This window comes from Chrysemys picta, chromosome 15, assembly GCF_011386835.1.
Source record: "Chrysemys picta bellii isolate R12L10 chromosome 15, ASM1138683v2, whole genome shotgun sequence".
Lineage (NCBI taxonomy): Eukaryota > Metazoa > Chordata > Testudines > Emydidae > Chrysemys > Chrysemys picta.
Window position 1 is genome coordinate 27,367,992 of NC_088805.1, and position 18,242 is coordinate 27,386,233.

The 18,242-nt window shown below is 40.2% G+C and overlaps 1 protein-coding gene across 8 annotated transcripts in view; it reads right to left on the reverse strand.

The window, feature by feature from the left end:
- The window catches only part of KDM2B (lysine demethylase 2B), a 159,804-nt gene that overhangs the window by 39,082 nt on the left and 102,480 nt on the right, over positions 1-18,242 (reverse strand). For all 8 annotated transcript variants that reach the window (XR_010592809.1, XM_065568094.1, XM_065568092.1 and 5 more), the window contains one exon: positions 10,649-10,735. Coding sequence is in view for 7 of the 8 variants with exons in the window: in XM_065568094.1 (XP_065424166.1) it covers positions 10,649-10,735 (87 nt within the window). In the remaining variant the exon portion in view is untranslated. The remainder of the gene's footprint in view (positions 1-10,648; positions 10,736-18,242) is intronic.

The window sequence follows — 18,242 nt, forward strand, 5'->3', positions numbered from 1 at the left end:
AAGTGAAGAATGCAAAGCAGTGTCCATGGGCCTGCGCAGAGCAATGCTTCGTGCCTTTAAACAAGGGCATATAAGGAAGTGTGGACCCACTGCCAGTCAGTTCCTTCTCAACTGCAAAACGGAGCCTTCACAGCCAAGGGGAATGAGAGTGGGCGGTGGAGCATCCTTTGAGATGTTTTGTCTCTATGAACTCAAGTTACTGTAAGGTAAGTAACTTCTCCTTCAAATATATGTCCCTATGGATGCTCCACTGTAGGAGACTTGCAAGCAGTAACTCAACGAGGAGATGGGTGCTGAGGAGGCAAGTCTACGATGGTTGGGAGAACTGCATCACCAAAGGCAGTGTCATCCTTGGAAACAGGTAAGATGGCATGATGCTTGGCAAAGGTATGAACGGAAGACCAAGTTTCAAAGTAGTTTGAAAATTATACATATTCTGGTGGGGCCAAATCCTGTGGACTTTATACAGATGTTATCTTTGGTTCCTACTAAGGCAAAATGGAAAGTTTTTAGATTAATATGAGATTATAACTGTTGACTTCAGGATTTGGCTTCTTGACATGACAGATAAAATTTGAGATCCTGATCAGCCCACTGGGCTAGTGATCTGTGCTACTAGGCTGTAGGCTTGGGTCTCTTTCTCTCCATGTCAGCTGGAAGGTTAAACCCTAGGGATGGGGAGGGAGTGCCTCAAGTATGCTGCAGCAAACCCTTTTGCCAGTTAAGGAATTCTATTCAGTCCTTCCAGGATGGAAGGTTGGAAGGCATATATTAAGGCTAAGAGGAAGAAGGTGAAGACCGGGGAAAAAGGAGTCAGTCTGGATCCTGAAAGGCGCTGGAAGCTCAGAGTACTCAGCATCTTCAAGGATCAGGTCCTGCATCAAGGATGCAGACATCTTGACTTACAAAGAGAAATTCTTGTGTCAAATCCAAAGTGTGTTCAAGGAACTAAGCATAAAACTTCTGCTATCCAGTTTCCTACTGTAGATCCCACTGTAAAGTTTATCCCCCAAGAAATGCAGCTTGAGGTATAAGATTTCCCACGTGATAGAAACCTTTGAGGTGGGAAAGATGCACTTTATCCAACAAGACACTATTCATGAGTTAGCCACTCTTTTTTGATGGAAGATTACAGTTATGGAGCAGCAGCAATATACTCAGCACTGTACAGAGAGAGGAAAAAGTAACCAGTACCTGCCCTAATGGGCTTACAATCTAAGGATATGTCTACACAGCAGCTGGGAGGTGTGATCCCCAGCACAAGTAAACAGTCTTATGCTAGCTCTGCTTGAGCTAATGTGCTAAAAATAGCAGTGTGGATGTTGTGGCACACGCTGTGGCTTGGGCTAGCCACCCGGCGTCCAAGCCTACATGATCCTCTGGGTTCAAACTCAGGTAGCTACCCCGAGCTGCTGCCCATGTTGCAACATCCAGACTGCTATTTTTAGCACATTAGCTCAAGGAGAGCTAGCACAAGTCTGTCTACCTTGGCTGGGAATCACACCTCCCAGCTACAGTGCAAACATGCCTTAAGGAACAAATCATGCAGTCCTTACTTAGGCCACACTCCTGCGGAATCTAAAGACCTGAAATAAGGCCTACAGGACTGGGTCTAAATCAATATATACAGTAGAATTTCCAGGACCCAAATTCTGACTATCTGAGCCTTCCTTTCTAACAAGCTGCTAGCATGTCTCCCAGTGTCCCAATTCTCCAGATAAAACTTTGCATCCCCCATGTGAATCACAACAGTGGGATTCTACCACATTTTCACATATACAGGCAATGGGCCATAGTTAAAAAGCTGGCCACCTAAGCTACATGTGCACACACACACACAGAATGAGTGAGTGACCCTACATGTCCATTATCACACCCAAATTAGGCGGCCGATTTGGAAAATGTGCCCCCCGCCCCCATCCCCGAGTCTGAAAATATACAATATGTCAGTCAAATATACTCATCAGGTAGGTTTCAGAAATCTATTCAAGTTCCATATTCCTGACTTCTCAATGAGGAATTGCTATATGGATCCTAGGCTCCTGGGCATAGCCAAGGGATTTATTAAACAAATCACTATTAGAATGCAGCAATTTTTAAAAATTGGCTATTCTCACTTGCTCTACAGCTACAGGAAAAGATGTTAGAATCTTATTGCTATTGAAAGATTAATTGCAAGAGATAGGTGGATGTTGGAGTTTTATAAACTAGGATGAATTGGAAGTATTAACATGAATGAAAGCTCTTTTACATCTTTAATATGAACAAATATGATCTAGAAGTGTTATATACGATATGAATCACATGCTTCTACCATTTCCTATAATATCCAAGTACTTTATAAACATGAATTTAGCCCCACAACAGCCTTGTAAAGTACAGAAGCATCATCCTCATCTTACACACGGAAACAAAGGCGCAGAAAATGTGTGATTTGCCTAATGTCACACAGAGACTGCAACAGAATTGGGAACAGAACCCAGAACTGAAGCTCCCCATCTCCCATTCCTGCACATTAACTCCAAGACCATTCTTCCTCTCTTTTAGATCACCTTTTCACTAAGCACTGTTCACAGGAAAGGTAAAATATCCCCCATGCAGCACAAGTGTAAGGGGGAAAGGGGACTGCAATCTGTGGCAGGTGTTTCCTGATGCCCAGCTATGCGAACATGCCTGTGTATCCACTAGCTCACTCATTGTGAATCATGAGTTTGGGGGACAGGGTCAGCAAGAGACCCCAGAATTTTAGATTCTGCAAGGACTAGTTTTATTTTGCATCTTGTACAGAGCCAAGCACGCTGGTGGCTCTTCATACATGCTGATAATGCATAATACAAACTATGACAATTTTAAATATGAAAATATTATTTGCAGACTATTCTAATGCAATTCAGATTATTAAATGAATTTTCTTTCAATAGCAATTCAATATCATAATTAAACAAGCCCTTATACTACTGGATTATTTACGCAGTGTAAATTATTCACTTTCCTTCTCCACAGGGGTCTTCTGCTTTGCCAGCGGTTCGCTTCTGCTCTTTGTTTTCTCTGGTCTTTGTTTTTCTGCATCTCTCCTCAAACTTTCCCTACTTCCTTTCTCTGCTTTCTCACTTCCTTCCTTCTTCCCTTCATTTCTGGGCTTTTCCCATCCTTCCTTTAGAATCATTTCCCTTTTCTTTTGTAAATTTTGGCATTCAGCATTGGCTTTATTCTTCCTTCTCCATCTTTAGTTCTGTCTGTCTTTCTAAATCTCTTCTGGTGACTTCTCCCTGAAGACAGCAGGAACCATGTCATCTGCTCACTTCCTCTTCTTCCTGACCTTCACATCATTTCTCTAGTTTTTCTTCAGGAACTTGGAATGAGATGACACTCCTCACCCTTGTAGCCAGCATCCCAGCTACAATGCTCTCTTTTTGCCATTCTCTCTCTGTGTGGTACTGTGCTGTAGGATACTTGCTGTCCCATTAGACTCTAAGGCTCTTGAGAAGGGAGCTCTTACATATTTGCGTATGTTTCATATACTGTGCACTACAAAAACAAAAATTCCCATGTGGCTTCAGCTGCCCTGTCTTGTGTTCAACAGTCATGGAACTCTTAAGGCCTTCAAGACCCAACATTCCATTGACCAGTTTTACCACCCGGAAGGATTTTTCCTCTGTTTCAAATCTTCTCCCTCATTAAAGGGGCTCTGGGATGGAAAAGGTGTGGGGGGGAAATCAAGGCCTGTGAAATATCCCCCACTTTCTCCTTACATAAGCTTCCCCCCACATTGCGTAGCCAATGTGCTTCAACCCTGGCCTCAAAGAACCAACTCTAAGACAAGTCTCCCTAGCCCATTCAATCCTTGGCTTCTCTGTTACGATACAAGAGGACTAACTATTACCAATTGTGGAGATGGTTTCTATGTCATGAATACTTATCCATTCAGAACTTCACTGAGAAAATACCAACTCAAAAGTATTTGTCCATTATCCACCCAAAATGCATTTCAGTGTTTTATCTCAAGACATGATTCATGCTAATTACAGATTAAGAAAAACATATTTTTAAACACTAAAAGGGATTTTTCATATTTTTTAATCTTTGTTCTTGTTTGGACATCTGAAACTGAAGTCTGGTTCTTTATAGATTTTTTCCCTCCATGTTTGTTACTGCTTGCTGTGTGTATTCATTTATTATTGCAGGGTTGTTCTTCAGCACTGGGATGCTTGCACTTTCTTTTAACAACTTTAAAAGTAAAGAAGTACCAAAAAGGTTAAAACACACATAGCCAATGGGTTTTCAAAGAAGATGTAAGATTAAAACACAAATATGTTGCATTTCTCATCCTCAGCAATGTTACTGTAAATAAACATCAAGGGTTCCAATTTAAAGGTGGACAGGAAGCCTAACAAACTTTGAACTACAAAACCCACACATCAGTATTAAGATCCTAGTTGTTACCCTAAGCCACAATCTCAAGGGATGCAGCACAAAAGCTCTTTGATCTAATTTTTTGTTACTTTTATTTTATAAATCCCACACATTGTTTGTCCTCTGGTCACAGAGGTCTTGCTCCATTTAATGCCTCTCAACAGGTGACACAATAAGCAGCTATCAACAGTGGTAGAGCGGAGAGTATGCTGCCTATCTATATCATGAGGTTTTTTACTGCTAACCATTACTGTAGTATCTAAGCGCCTTCCATCTGCCTATCATGGTCGGGTAAACTTTTCAAAAATATTTATGTGACTTAGGAGCCTAAGTCACATTTTCAAAAGTGAAGTCAAAGTAAGTCACGTAGGCACTAAAATGTTACCAGTAAAGATTTGCCCATTTATATTCAAACAGAGTCTATAAAAATATTTTACTGTTTTTATTTTCTGCAGTAGGGACTAGTGGCAACACAAGCACATGCATACAGTGGCATCCAGAGTACGATTTGCACTACCATAGACCAATTGATATGTGGAATCTATGAAACAACAACAACAAAGAATAACCAAGGAAAAGAAAAATAAAAAAAAAATTTGTGCCAAATGCACTCTAGGATGTGGTTTAATCAGATTTTTTTTTTTAGCAACAGCTTTTGGATGATAGATAAACCCTGTGTCCTGACCAACTGAGCTCAGTACAGCCAATTTAATTTCAGCTAACCAACAGTTCTGGTTAAGTGGACTTTAACTGAATAAAGGTACTACTAATAAAAATAATCTTTCAAAAAATCTATACAACTTTAAACCCCCAAAGCCAGGAAACGTACAAGTAAAGCAAACACTCCATTAAAGACTTGCTCTGATGGGTTTGTCAACTCCTAAATATTAGTTAATTATAATGGGCCACATTTTCTAAAGCAGCCTCTTAAACTGCACCATCAATTACACACCTACAAGTTTCTGATCAGATGTTTTGTGTATGGGCAGGCACATAAATGAATGCAGAAAGAAATACCTGAGCAAAAAGGGGAGGAGGAATAGGAGGAGGTTTGAGCATTGGCCTGCTAAACCCAGGGTTGTGAGCTCAATCCTTGAGGGGGCCACTTAGGGATCTGGGGCAAACCCAATACTTGGTCCTGCTAGTAAAGGCAGGGGGCTGGACTCGATGACCTTTCAAGGTCCCTTCCAGTTCTAGGAGATAGGATATCTCCATTAATTTATTTATAAGTTGCATATGCAAAATTGCTTGTACAATTTCAGAGGTTCTCCCCCGTCCCCCGCCCAGGACCCCTTTGAAAATTAGGCTAATAGTTTTTTACTCCATATAATTTCATAGTTTATTTAAAAATGAAACTTCCATGGAAGGCTTCTAAAACATAGAAATTCCTCTTTGAGCCCTCATGGCAGGGCATCCCTATCTCTCAGGTAGTTACCCAGGTTGTTAAAACATGTTATTTCCATTAAGCAGATACCTGAAGGTCATTCCACTCTCCCAAGTCAGGATGAAATTAGGCAGTTTTTTTAAAAAGACCTATGTAATTTACTAATTTGGCTCCTTTGGTGCCACCTAATTTCTGTGGTAATTATTTAATTAGAAAGGTTTAAAAATTTTATATATATATATATATATATATATATATATATATACACATACACACACACACTAAACACTGCTGGTTCCTAAGAAATAATTACCATCTAGAACATAAATGTGTATTTAATGAGACATCAATTTGAAATCTAAAAAATAAAAAGTTAAAAAAATAACTGAAAAGTATTTCAGGTCTTACATCTGCCTCAGTCCTCCCTGTCATTTTTTGATGTTTACAATCTCAACAAAAAAAAAAATTTTTTTTTTTTTTTTAAGTTTCACTCTCCCTTGTTGCTATATGAAAGAGCCATGTAAACTGGGAGAACTGATTGACCAAAGAAGGGAAGGACTGAAAGAGATACAAAAAGTAGATAAACTGGGAAAAAAAGAGAAAAATAATAATTTTATTCTCTAGTCCAGGGGTGAGTAACCTATGGCACGTATGCCGAAGGCGGCACACGAGCTGATTTTCGGCGGCACTCACACTGCCCGGGTCCTGGCCACCGCTCTGGGGGGGTTCTGCATTTTAAATTAAGCTTCTTAAGCATTTTAAAAACTTTATTTACTTTACATACAACACTAGTTTAGTTATATATTATAGAAAGTGACCTTCTAAAAACGTTAAAATGTATGACTGGCACGCAAAACCTTAAATCAGAGTGAATAAATGGAAGACTCGGCACACCACTTCTGAAAGGTTGCTGACCCCTGCTCTAGTCTCTTTCTAGAGATTTTAGGAGTTACTTGTAACAATAGTAAGTAACACATTTTCAGAAAGAAATGTGATCTTTGTTGACAGTGATATTTTGGAGAAATTATGTATTATGAAGCTAATACAATACAAAAGGACAGTAAAAGTATAAGCGATAAAATGTTTTCTAATGTAACAGAGCTGCTGCTAGGATTGTGTAACTGGAATTTAGTAAATATGCCACTATTTAAATACACTGTCCTTTTTCATCACCATCCAGCTAATGAGTTCAAATGCATTATAAAAACATTAATTAAGCCTCACAATACCCTTGTGAAAGAAGAAGAGTATTATTCACAATATACAGATGCGGAAACTGAGACACCAAGAACATAAGTGACTTGTAATAGGCTACACACCTGGGACTAGAACACAGGAGTCAATCTCCTGGTCTAATCATTAAACATCATCTCTTCCATCAAAAGCATTTACTACATATATAAGCAATTCTCAGTTTTTAAACAGGCACTAACATTAATAAGAATATAAGCACAGCCATACTGAGTCAGACCAAAGGTCCACCTAGCCCCGCACCCTGTCTTCCGACAGTGGCCAATGCCAGGTCCCCAGACACCATCCCTGCCCATCCTGGCTAATAACCATTGATGGACCTATCCTCCATGAACTTATCTAGTTCTTTTTTGAACCCGGTTATAATCTTGGCCTTCACAACATCCTCTGGCAAAGAGTTCCACAAGTTGACTGTGCGTTGTGTGAAAGAATACTTCCTTTTGTTTGTTTTAAACCTACTGCCTATTAATTTCATTTGGTGACCCCTAGTTCTTGTGTTATAAGAAAGAATAAATAACTTCCTTATTTACTTTCTCCACACCAGTCATGATTTTATAGATCTCTATCATATCACCCCTTAGTCGTCTTTTTTCCAAGCTGAGAAGTCCCAGTCTTATTAATCTCTCCTCATACTGCAGCCGTTCCATGCCCCTAATCATTTTTGTTGCCCTTTTCTGAACCTTTTCCAATTCCAATATATCTTTTTTGAGATCAGACGACCACATTGCACGCAGTATACACGATGTAGGAGTACCACATCTATGGATTTATACAGAGGCAATATGGTACTACCTGTCTTATTATCTATCCCTTTCTTAATGATTCCCAACATTCTGTTTGCTTTGACTGCCGCTGCACATTGAGTGGAGATTTTCAGAGAACTATTCACAATGACTCCAAGAGCTCTTTCTTGAGTGGTAACAGCTAATTTAGACCCCATCATTTTATATGTATAGTTGGGATTATATTTTCAGTGTGCATTACTTTGCATTTATCAACATTAAATTTCATCTGCCATTTTGTTTCCCAGTCGCCTAGTTTTCTGAGATCCTTTTGTAGCTCTTCACAGTCTGCCTGGGACTTAACCATCTTGAGTAGTTTTGTAACAGCTGCAAATTTTGCCACTTCACTGTTTACCCCTTTTTCCAGATCATTTATGAATATGTTAAATAGGACTGGGCCCAGTACAGATCCCTGAGGGACACCACTATTTACTTCTCTCCATTCTGAAAACTGACCATTTATTCCAACTCTTTGTTTCCTATCTTTAACAGTTATCAATCCATGAGAGAACCTTCCCTCTTATCTCATGACAACTTATTTTGCTTAAGAGCCTTTGGTAAGGGACCTTGTCAAAGGCTTTCTGAAAATCTAAATACACTATATCCACTGGATCCCCCTTGTCCACATGCTTATTGATCCCCACAAAGAATTCTAATCAATCCGTGAGGGATGATTTCCCTTTACAAAAAAACATGTTGACTTTTCCCCCAACAAATTATGTTAATCTAAGTGTCTGACAATTTTGTTCTTTACTACAGTTTCAACCCGTTTGCCTAGTACTGAAGTCAGGCTTACCGGCCTGTAATTGCCAGGATCAGCTCTGGAGCCCTTTTTAAAAATTGGCGTCACATTAGCTATCCTCCAGTCATTTGGTACAGAAGCTGATTTAAATGATAGGTTACAAACTACAGTTAGAAGTTCTGCAATTTCACATTTGAATTTCTTTAGAACCCTTGGGTGAATACCATCTGGTCCTGGTGATTTATTACTGGTTAGTCTATCAATTTGTTCCAAAACTGTCTCTAATGACACCTCGATCTGGGACAGTTCCTCAGATTTGTCACCTAAAAAGAATGGCTCAGGTTTGGAAATCTTCCTCACATCCTCAGCCGTGAAGACAGATGCAAAGAATTCATTTAGTTTCTCCGCAATGGCCCTATCGTCCTTGAGTGCTCCTTTAGCATCTTGATCGTCCAGTTGTTTAGCAGGCTTCCTGCTTCTGATTTACTTAAAAAAATTTGCTATTACTTTTTGAGTCATTGGCTAATTGTTCTTCAAATTCTTTTTTGGTCTTCCTAATTATATTTTTATACTTCATTTGCCAGAATTTATGCTCCTTTCTATTTTCCTCACTAGGATTTAACTTCCACTTTTTAAGGGATACCTTTTTGTCTCTCACTGCTTCTTTTACTTTGTTGTTTAGCCACGGTGGCACTTTTTTTTGTTTTCTTATGTTTTTTTTATTTGGGGTATACATTTAAGTTGAGGATCTATCTAAAGTTTCCATGCAGCTTGCAGGGATTTTACTTTTGGTGCCGTACCTTTTAATTTTTGTTTAACTAACTTCCTCATTTTGTGTAGCCACCCTTTCTGAAATTAAATGCTACAGAGTTGGGCTGCTGTGGTGTTTACCCCACCACAGGGATGTTAAAATTTAATTATATTATGGTCACTATTACCAAGCGGTCCAGCTATCATCACTTCTTGGACCAGATCCTGTGCTCCACTTAGGACTAAATCAAGAATTGCCTCTCCTCTTGTGGGTTCCAGGACTGCTCCAAGAAGCAGTCATTTAAGGTGTCAAGAAACTTCATCTCTGCATCCTGTCCTGAGGTGACTTGTACCCAGTCAATATGGGGGCAATTGAAATCCCCCATTATTACTGAGTTTTTTATTTTTATAGCCTCTGTAATCTCCCTGAGCATTTCACGGTCACTATCACCATCCTGGTCAAGTGGTTGGTAATATATCCCTACTGCTATATTATTATTAGAGCATGGAATTACTATCCATAGAGATTCTATGGTACAGTTTGGTTCATTTAAGATTTTTAAACTTTGCATTTTCTCATCATATTCTATCCGTATTTTATCATCTTCCATCCTCTCCTCTTTACTAGGACATAGAGAATCTCCATTAATAGATCCTCCCCTAAGAGATGTCTCTGTCTGAACCACGTGCTCCTCCGCACCTGTCGGCTTTCCCCGTAGCCCTCAGTTTAAAAACCGTGCTACGATCTTTTTAATTTTAAGTGCCAGCAATCTGGTTCCATTCTGGTTTAGATGGAGCCCATCCTTCCTGTATAGGCTCCCCCTTTCCCAAACGTTTCCCCAGTTCCTAATAAATCTAAACCCCTCCTCCCTACACCATCATCTCATCAACACATTGAGACCCTGCAGTTCTGCCTAACTGGCCCTGCGCATGGAATCTCACTGGCCCTGCACGTGGAATATTCTCAAACTTTATCATGGTTTAATAACTGGCTGTCAAATTTAAAATTTTTACATTAATGCTCTTGTTGCATAAATGTGAAAAGTGTCTGAAAACAGTATAATTTCTAGATGTTTTTAAAGATTCAAACGCATAAATAAGGACTAAACAGATTTTTTTAAAACTGGAAGTGAAACAGTTTCTCTCTATGGAGGCATCTGAATATTGTTTTTCACCATCTGGTTGACTTATAAGCCAATTAAAATACGGGATCAATCATAAGAAAGCTAACAGCCCCTAAATGCCTTATCAAACTATAGCAGAATGAATACAGAAACCTTGCATTGAAATGATTAGCAGGCAAAGATAGCAAATGTGACTTATTACCTTTGTGGTCTTCTTAGGCCAGGCTACCACAGGGACCCCCGAAATGGCAAGATTCTGGTCGTCATCAGCATGTTCCTTCAGAATGTTCTGTTTCAAATGAAAGCAGCTTAATTAGTCAGAGAGCTATTTTTGAAACTTAAGAGATGAATAGTAGGAAGAGTGTTACTTCTGTCTATCTAGGTTAACTTTGTGGTTGTAAAGGACTTGATAATGTCCAAACCTCCAAACATTCAATCCACTGTAAACCTCTCTATCCAGCTGCTAAAATTTATGGTTCATTTAAAGTGAAATCTTCTGCAAAGAGTGCAAAGGAATTACAATTCTCATCATGTACTATTAATGGAAAATTAGGTTCCATTTAATAAAAAACACAACATACCACGCATGTGTGCTTGTTAGACAATGTTCAAAGGCACATGAAGAACATTGTCCAAAAGCAATGAAGCCTTATGAAGACAATGGAAAGACCCAAGTCTACCAATACTACCTCCTGCAGTCATAAGACATCTTTTTGTTTTCTGTTTATTCAACACCTACCACAATGGGGTCCTGATCCATGACAAGGGCTCCTAAGCTCTATGGAAATACAAATAATTAATAATCACCATCATCAGTTGCGTGGGACACAGCTATCATCAGGGTATCTGAGTACTTCAGATACCAGGCGCTTAAGTCAAGATGGAGCATTGCAAATTGTAATCTGTCAGCTCCATCAGCATTCATCTGAAGAGCACTGTCATCTCCACTGGTAACTCTTACCTTTCCTGTGGAAATCTGCTCAATTTTTTGTGAATCAGGTAAAGCCCTCAGGTTTCTGAACACTTACTAACAAAGCTTCAGACAATGCTGAATACCCTGGCCTCAAATTGGCTTTTTTTTCTGAATGCTTTTGTTCTAATGCTCTGTACTGGATGTCTTGCAAGTGGGTTTCACTGGTTCATACTGCTTCTGCCATGGGGAATAGTTTTCATTACCATGTAACTCAACATAGAGACATGGGATTATTCTAATTATAAACTGTCTTTATATATAATACATTGTGCTAGTGGGAATATCCATAATCAGCTCCCTGTGCTTATCCCTATATTTACAAACTGAGCGGCAGAGTCCTCCACTTTGGATTCAAGTATCTATAAACAACCACTGAAAGAGTCAAAAGTCTAACAAAGATTCCACTGATCTGCTGAAAACTGAAGCTCAAATGAGTCTTCATAAAATAAAATAAAATAAAAAAAAATCATTCCAATAAAGTAAACAAGATCTGTGCGTTGAAAATTACCTATTTGAATTGACAAGATAACCACAGACATGTCAATGGCGTTGCTCCCAATTACACTAACTTCTTGAAAAAGCTTAATTAGATAACAATAGACACAAGGCATCCCCAGTCCCCAGAGTGGAGTTTTAATCATTAGAAATTTCACACACTATATAAAAGGATCTTAAAATACACTAATTGTTTTTAATAGGAAATGCACTTGGAATAACACAAAGAAATTACACATGCTGTCCTTTTGTAAAGAGCAAACTGAAATGGGTGATGTGGTGCTATGTAGCCAAGGACCAGATCGCAGCCCAACTAACAGCCTGAGCACAGCAGGCAGTGCCACATACCCAGATAATGCAGTAAGACATCCTACCAGGAGAAGGCAGGATGCCATATGTAGAACTGGTTTAAAGCACCATGAGGGAATGTTTGCTGCCTTCGCAGAGCAAAAGATTCACGGGCTAATGATTGTTGTGCATACAGATAGGAGCATATAGACATCTGTACTGTGACGCAGTCGTGTCCCTTACTGCACTTTAAATGGCATTAGGCAGGCAGATCTCCTAGTCTTTTGTGCCCCATGGCAAATTTACAGTCTGGATCCTCCATCCCTTTTTGATAATTGCACAAAAATATGTAACTGCCTCAAAACTTTCTCCTCCCTGCAGAAACATGCAGGCACAGGCAGGATCTAGCCCTATGTCTGGATATTTATGTCTCTTTGCTGTTTGAAGAGTCACGTGACTATAGCTAACATCATACATGCCACAAAAACAGCTCTCTCTGGAAGAACCACTATTGAGATTGTAAAACAAGTGCTGCATGTCTGGACAATCTGTTTGTCAGAGCTGGGATGCTTAAAAGGACATTTATTCACAAGTGTTATCTGATAAAAATTGTAAACTGTTAATCTCATTATTGTTTGTAACACCCTCTTAGAAGCTTAAAGGCAAAATTACTCTCACCACCAGCTATGTGCATTTTGGCAACAGCTCCTTGTATGTCGAGGATGCAGTTCAAACTTTCTGTAACAGTTTTTAAAGCCTCAAAGAGTCTGCGACTTGAGAGGTTTCCACCACATAACCTAGCGCTGCAGTTAAGATCCTTATTATACGGCAACACCTAGCTGGGAAATTGATATAAAAGAAATTAATCCTGATTTGCATCCATGTGACAGGGCAACCAGATCCATTGTGTCTTACCATGAACACAGTCACCACCATTTAAAAAAGCAGTATTTCTTGGCAATAGAGTAATGGATTTTTAAGGGAGACTGGGACTTGTTGGATAAAAAGATTGTGATTGGGAGCCAGGGGAACTGGGAATCAAGCAGGGGTAGTAGGGAGATTAGATGAGGAGCCAGTGAGAATGGAAAATGGGAGACTGGCTGCACAAGAAGACGAACTGGAAACCAGATGGGAGGCATGGGGGACAGAGGGATGACTGACACAGATCCGATGAGGAGTCAGGAGGGGGAACTAGGACTAGCTGGGCAAAAGAAACGTGCAAGGAGCTGGGGAGACTGAGATTGGATGAGGGAGAGAGTCCAGCTCTCAGATGGGGAGTCCACTGAGGAAGAGTAGGACTGGTTGGGCAAGGAGACTGGGATAAGAAGCCTGAGGAGTTCAGAATGTGACTGCCTAGGTGAGGAGACTGGGAAAAGTAGCCAGAGTGGTGAAGATACAGGACTGGGACAAAGACAAGTTGGAGAACACAGTGGAAGAAGGTGGTCAGGTTTGGGGGGAACAGGGGCAGAAGGAGGGCCTGTGGCCACTAGAGACTATTTCCCTCTAGAGTCTAGAATGGAACCCAAGATTTCCAAGTCTCACCATTTCCTCTGCTGTCAGCAAATGTGTGTGAAACCACTGGCACAGTGTGTCTCATTCCCTTCTAGTGCCAACCCACACACAGGATGACAGCCTCCACTATTACAACCTACTATTGCTATCAGTTACTCTGTTAAGCTCAGAGGTCTCCGTGGAGAATCTAAAGAGTCCAACCCTGCTGATAAACAATGTGGGTGTCACTCTGATGCCATGTGATGGTGTGATAGGGCCCTCAGTGGCTAGGCAGCTTAGTGGCTAGATCGTTGGTTAGGGGGGCTGAAGGGAGACCTGACCCCTCCTTCTCCCTCAGGACCTGGCCCAGGGTCCTGTATTGCTCAACCCCTAAACAGGGGAGATGGATCTTCCTCCCCATCCAGGCCTGACATTGGCTGCAGGTATAACGGGGCGGAGCTAGCTGAACCCACAGGTGTTCTTTAATACCTGCTGTGCCCGGCTGCAGTCTCTCTGCTCCTTCACAGATGGATTTTTTTTTTCAATTTTCTGTTTTAAAAACCACAGGAAATTACACACACAAACTATGCTAAAGGATCATTGAAGTTGCAAAGTTGAGCACTCAAAAGTTCAGAAATGCCAGAACTAAGATTGCCTGTACAACCTAAATTTTGTCCCTTTATACATGTGTTACAATAGTCTTTAATTACATGATCACATACTAATTTTTCCACAGGACCCTGTTTCATTCAGTGTACAAGATGGAAGGTTCTGAATTAATGAGCAGTTATTCAATATTATTTTCTTTTCTCCTCTCTGTTCCATGTGTGGCCCTAGGTCTTATTAACTGCACACTAGTCAAATCCTGCTCTGAAGACAGAATTATTAATTTCCACATTGGCTTTTTTATGATGCTCATCACTATAATACCAAGTGATTCACAAACATTAATTGATTTGTTTTCACACTACTCCTGTGAGATGAGTGTGTAATATTATCCCCATTATACATATTGGGGAACTGAGGCAGAGAGAGATTAAGATAATAAATGTCCACTAATTTTAGATGCTTAATTTGACATGCACAGGACCTGATTTTTCAGAGTATTTTGCATGATACAGCACTTTGTGTTCAAAGCACAGCTCTGATCAAACTCAGCAGTTTAACACTTCTGCAAATCTGACCCTAGGGTCTCAAGGCAGGCATCCATAAAATGAGGAACACACATTTAGTGAGCTCCTGTAAAAAGTCTGAGTTAAGTGACTTACCCAGCATCACAAAGGAACTCTGTGGCAGAGGCAGGGATAGAATCCAATTCTCAAGCATGGCTTTTAATTGCCTTTAGCCAGGAGACCCCTCTTTCTCTTTCTGCAATCCTCTGTCTCATTTGTTACACACCTTCCAATTTCTGAAACAAATGAGGCAGGGGTCCTACAGAGAGCAGTTTACTACACAATCCTGATTTATCCCCAGTGCACCAACCATCCTGTACCCTGAATGAGGCTGGCGTTCTGTGGAAAAAATACCATGCACTCATATAATTGAAGACTGTACCATAATCCATATGCACAAAGAGGGCAAAACTGAGGTTTCATAGGCAACCTTAATTCTGGCATTTCCTAACTTCTGGGTGGTTTCCACTCTTGGGCAAGGATGGTATCCCTAGCCTGCTGGCCAGAAACTGGGAATGGGTGACAGAGGATGGATCACTTGATGATTACCTGTTCTGTTCATTCCCTCTGAAGCACCTGGCATTGGCCACTGTCAAAAGACAGTATACGGAGCTAGATGGACCTTTGGTATGACCCAGTATGGCTGTCCTTATGTTTCTTTAATGTCATTTTGTGTGTGTAATTTACATGCTACAAAAAACAACTTTTCTACACTCAGTTTTGAGACAAGCATATAAAGAAACAACTTCTCTGAAGGGTTATCCAAAGATTCTGCTGCATCTGTAAAGTCTCAGATGAGTCTCTTCTAAGTGTAATAATAAAAAAAAGTATATTATATATGTAGTCCATTCAAAGGATTTTTTCTATATAACATTTTAGTCTTCTTTATGCTTCAGGGAGACAATATTCTCTGGAAAACAGGATATGGGTAATTAAACAGGTGAGAAACTACTTTATTCAGTGATGTGGAGTTTCACAGAACCAGTTGGGGTAAATCATATACAATTCATACCCTCCTGTCTTAAGCAGGGATACATTTAGATCACAGGAGATTGGATTACTGTTCTGTATTGCAAATACAACTTAATTAGCTACATAAAGCCTATTTGTTAATCGAGTAGGAAGTGAAGGAATTCATTTTCCTGATAAGAAAGGACACTGAAAACTAAACTTGTGTAAGTTCCTTACACATCATATGAGCTCCTAAGTCATCTGACACTATTAAACGGGGACACTACAATCAGGAAAGGCGCCAAACTAACAGCCCTGGAGATTGAAATCCCATTTATTGGGAAGACAGATGGACAGTGCCAGAGTAAGCCTCCCCACACTGCCTTTCCAGTGTGGCTCTATCCAGAAAAGAGGAGAGCTCAGCTCTACACTCAATTCAATCCTTAACTTATCTGACAGCAAGGGGGTCAATTAGTGTTGGTGGTGGTTGTGTTTTTGTGACATGGATGCCTGTCCACTGAGAGCTGGGCTCAGACCACTAAGTGCATTTCCTAGAGGCCTCTCAACACCTATTAGGTGGTAACAACTTTCAGTCACTACCAAACAAGATTAGATCTGAACAAGTGACCCAGAATCAGAGATGAAAGACTACATCCAACAGGTCAGAGAAAGTAGTGGAGTGTGTTGCATGCGCCCTATACTAGGACATACACATAAGTATTAAAAATTATATGCACACATATGCTCCTGCACGAAATCTGTCAATTAAAAATACATCCCTAAACATTGGCTGATCTGTCATATATAGAGAAAGCATCCCCTTGTTAGCAGTTGATCAAAAGAGAAGAAAGAAAACCTAAAAATAATGGTTCCCAAATTGTGGTCCATGGATTGCTGACTGGTCACATGGTGATGATTCTGCTGCCTATTTTCTTAACATTACTTTCCCATGTAAGCCGTTGCTGTAGTTGCCCCAGGGCTATTATTCTATTGCCAGTGGGATGGAAATTAGTCTATGCAATTGTGACTGGGAGGGGAGATAATCCATGAAACCATCATGGTCCATGCACTGAGGAAGTCTGAGAACCTATGCTTTAAAAAATAAAAACCCAACCCCACCTCAGAAAAGACCATAAAACTGGGATCTCTCAGTGCAGATAGGGAACCAGAGTAGAATTTGTACTGAAGCCAGATAGTAACAACCTCCTTGGCAGCACCAGAAGCTGAAATCATTCAAAGACTTTCCAAGCCAGGTACAGCAATGATGCCTGCTGAAACAGGAGTATTCTTGCTTTCTCTTGGCAACAAACTCAAACTGGCATATTCAGAGAACTCATCCTCTCACTCTATGGACAGAAAGAAACAAACTCCACATAATGCACTTTGAGGAAGAGTTCTCTATGCTGTGTGTGTGTGTTTGAAGTTAATAGTTAAATGAACTCTTATATCTCCCCTTCTGTCCTTGATATCTGCCGCTGTCACTGCAGTTCTCACAATGTAATGAACCAGGCAGACATATGGGGCCGGCACCTTACTGTCTGTCTGACTGGAGCCCCTCAAGTTTTTGAATCTTCTTCTTCTGGAAGGTGACCAAAAGGGTGTTCCCTTCAGCCTGGCAACCAGACATCTTTGAAACGACAGTCTTGATGGTGTTGCCAAGGCATTCACTGTATTTGGCGGTCTGTGGTGATAAACTGCCATGGTTTTTAGTTTCTTCTTAGATAATATTTTCATGCTACATGAGATAACCAGGACCTCTCAGTAGCCTACCAAATTCCCAGCCTGGAATGTACTCTGTTTTTATCGAAATCTGAGCCTATGACAGAAAATCTTTCATTCTAAACTTTAACATCCACTGAAAACTCTCATAGCCTTTCAAATTCAAGAAGTTATAAGTACAGAGAGCTTAATTTGCCCCTTAGCTACACCTCTCCCCAACTGCCTTCTTGTTCTCCAGCACCTTACCTTTGGTTTAAAAATCAATTATCTATATATCTCATGGTTGCAAATATAACTTACAGAATGTGACCTAAATTTAATCAACGTAGTGATGCCTGCCTGAATTTGCAATGAACATAAAATAATCACTCCAAGAGATGTTAACTGACCCAGTTCATCTCAGTGAAGTGTTAACTCCCCAGTGATGCTAATTTAAATGTCAACATTGTTGTCTATTACACTACAGATCAAAGCAAAAAGGAAGGACAGAGATGATATTTTGAAAATCTGCACAATCTACTGAGAGTGCCATTTCATTTTGGTGCCCCAAGAGGCTGAAACTTGGGATATATTGCCACTTATTTTTCTCCCCAATCAAGAAGGAGCCAAACCTAAGTACCTTAGCAGAGCATCTGAGCTCTAGCAAGGGGAAACCAAGCCAAAGGACCCCAGCACAGTCCATAGATATATACAAACCCCACTGAGGG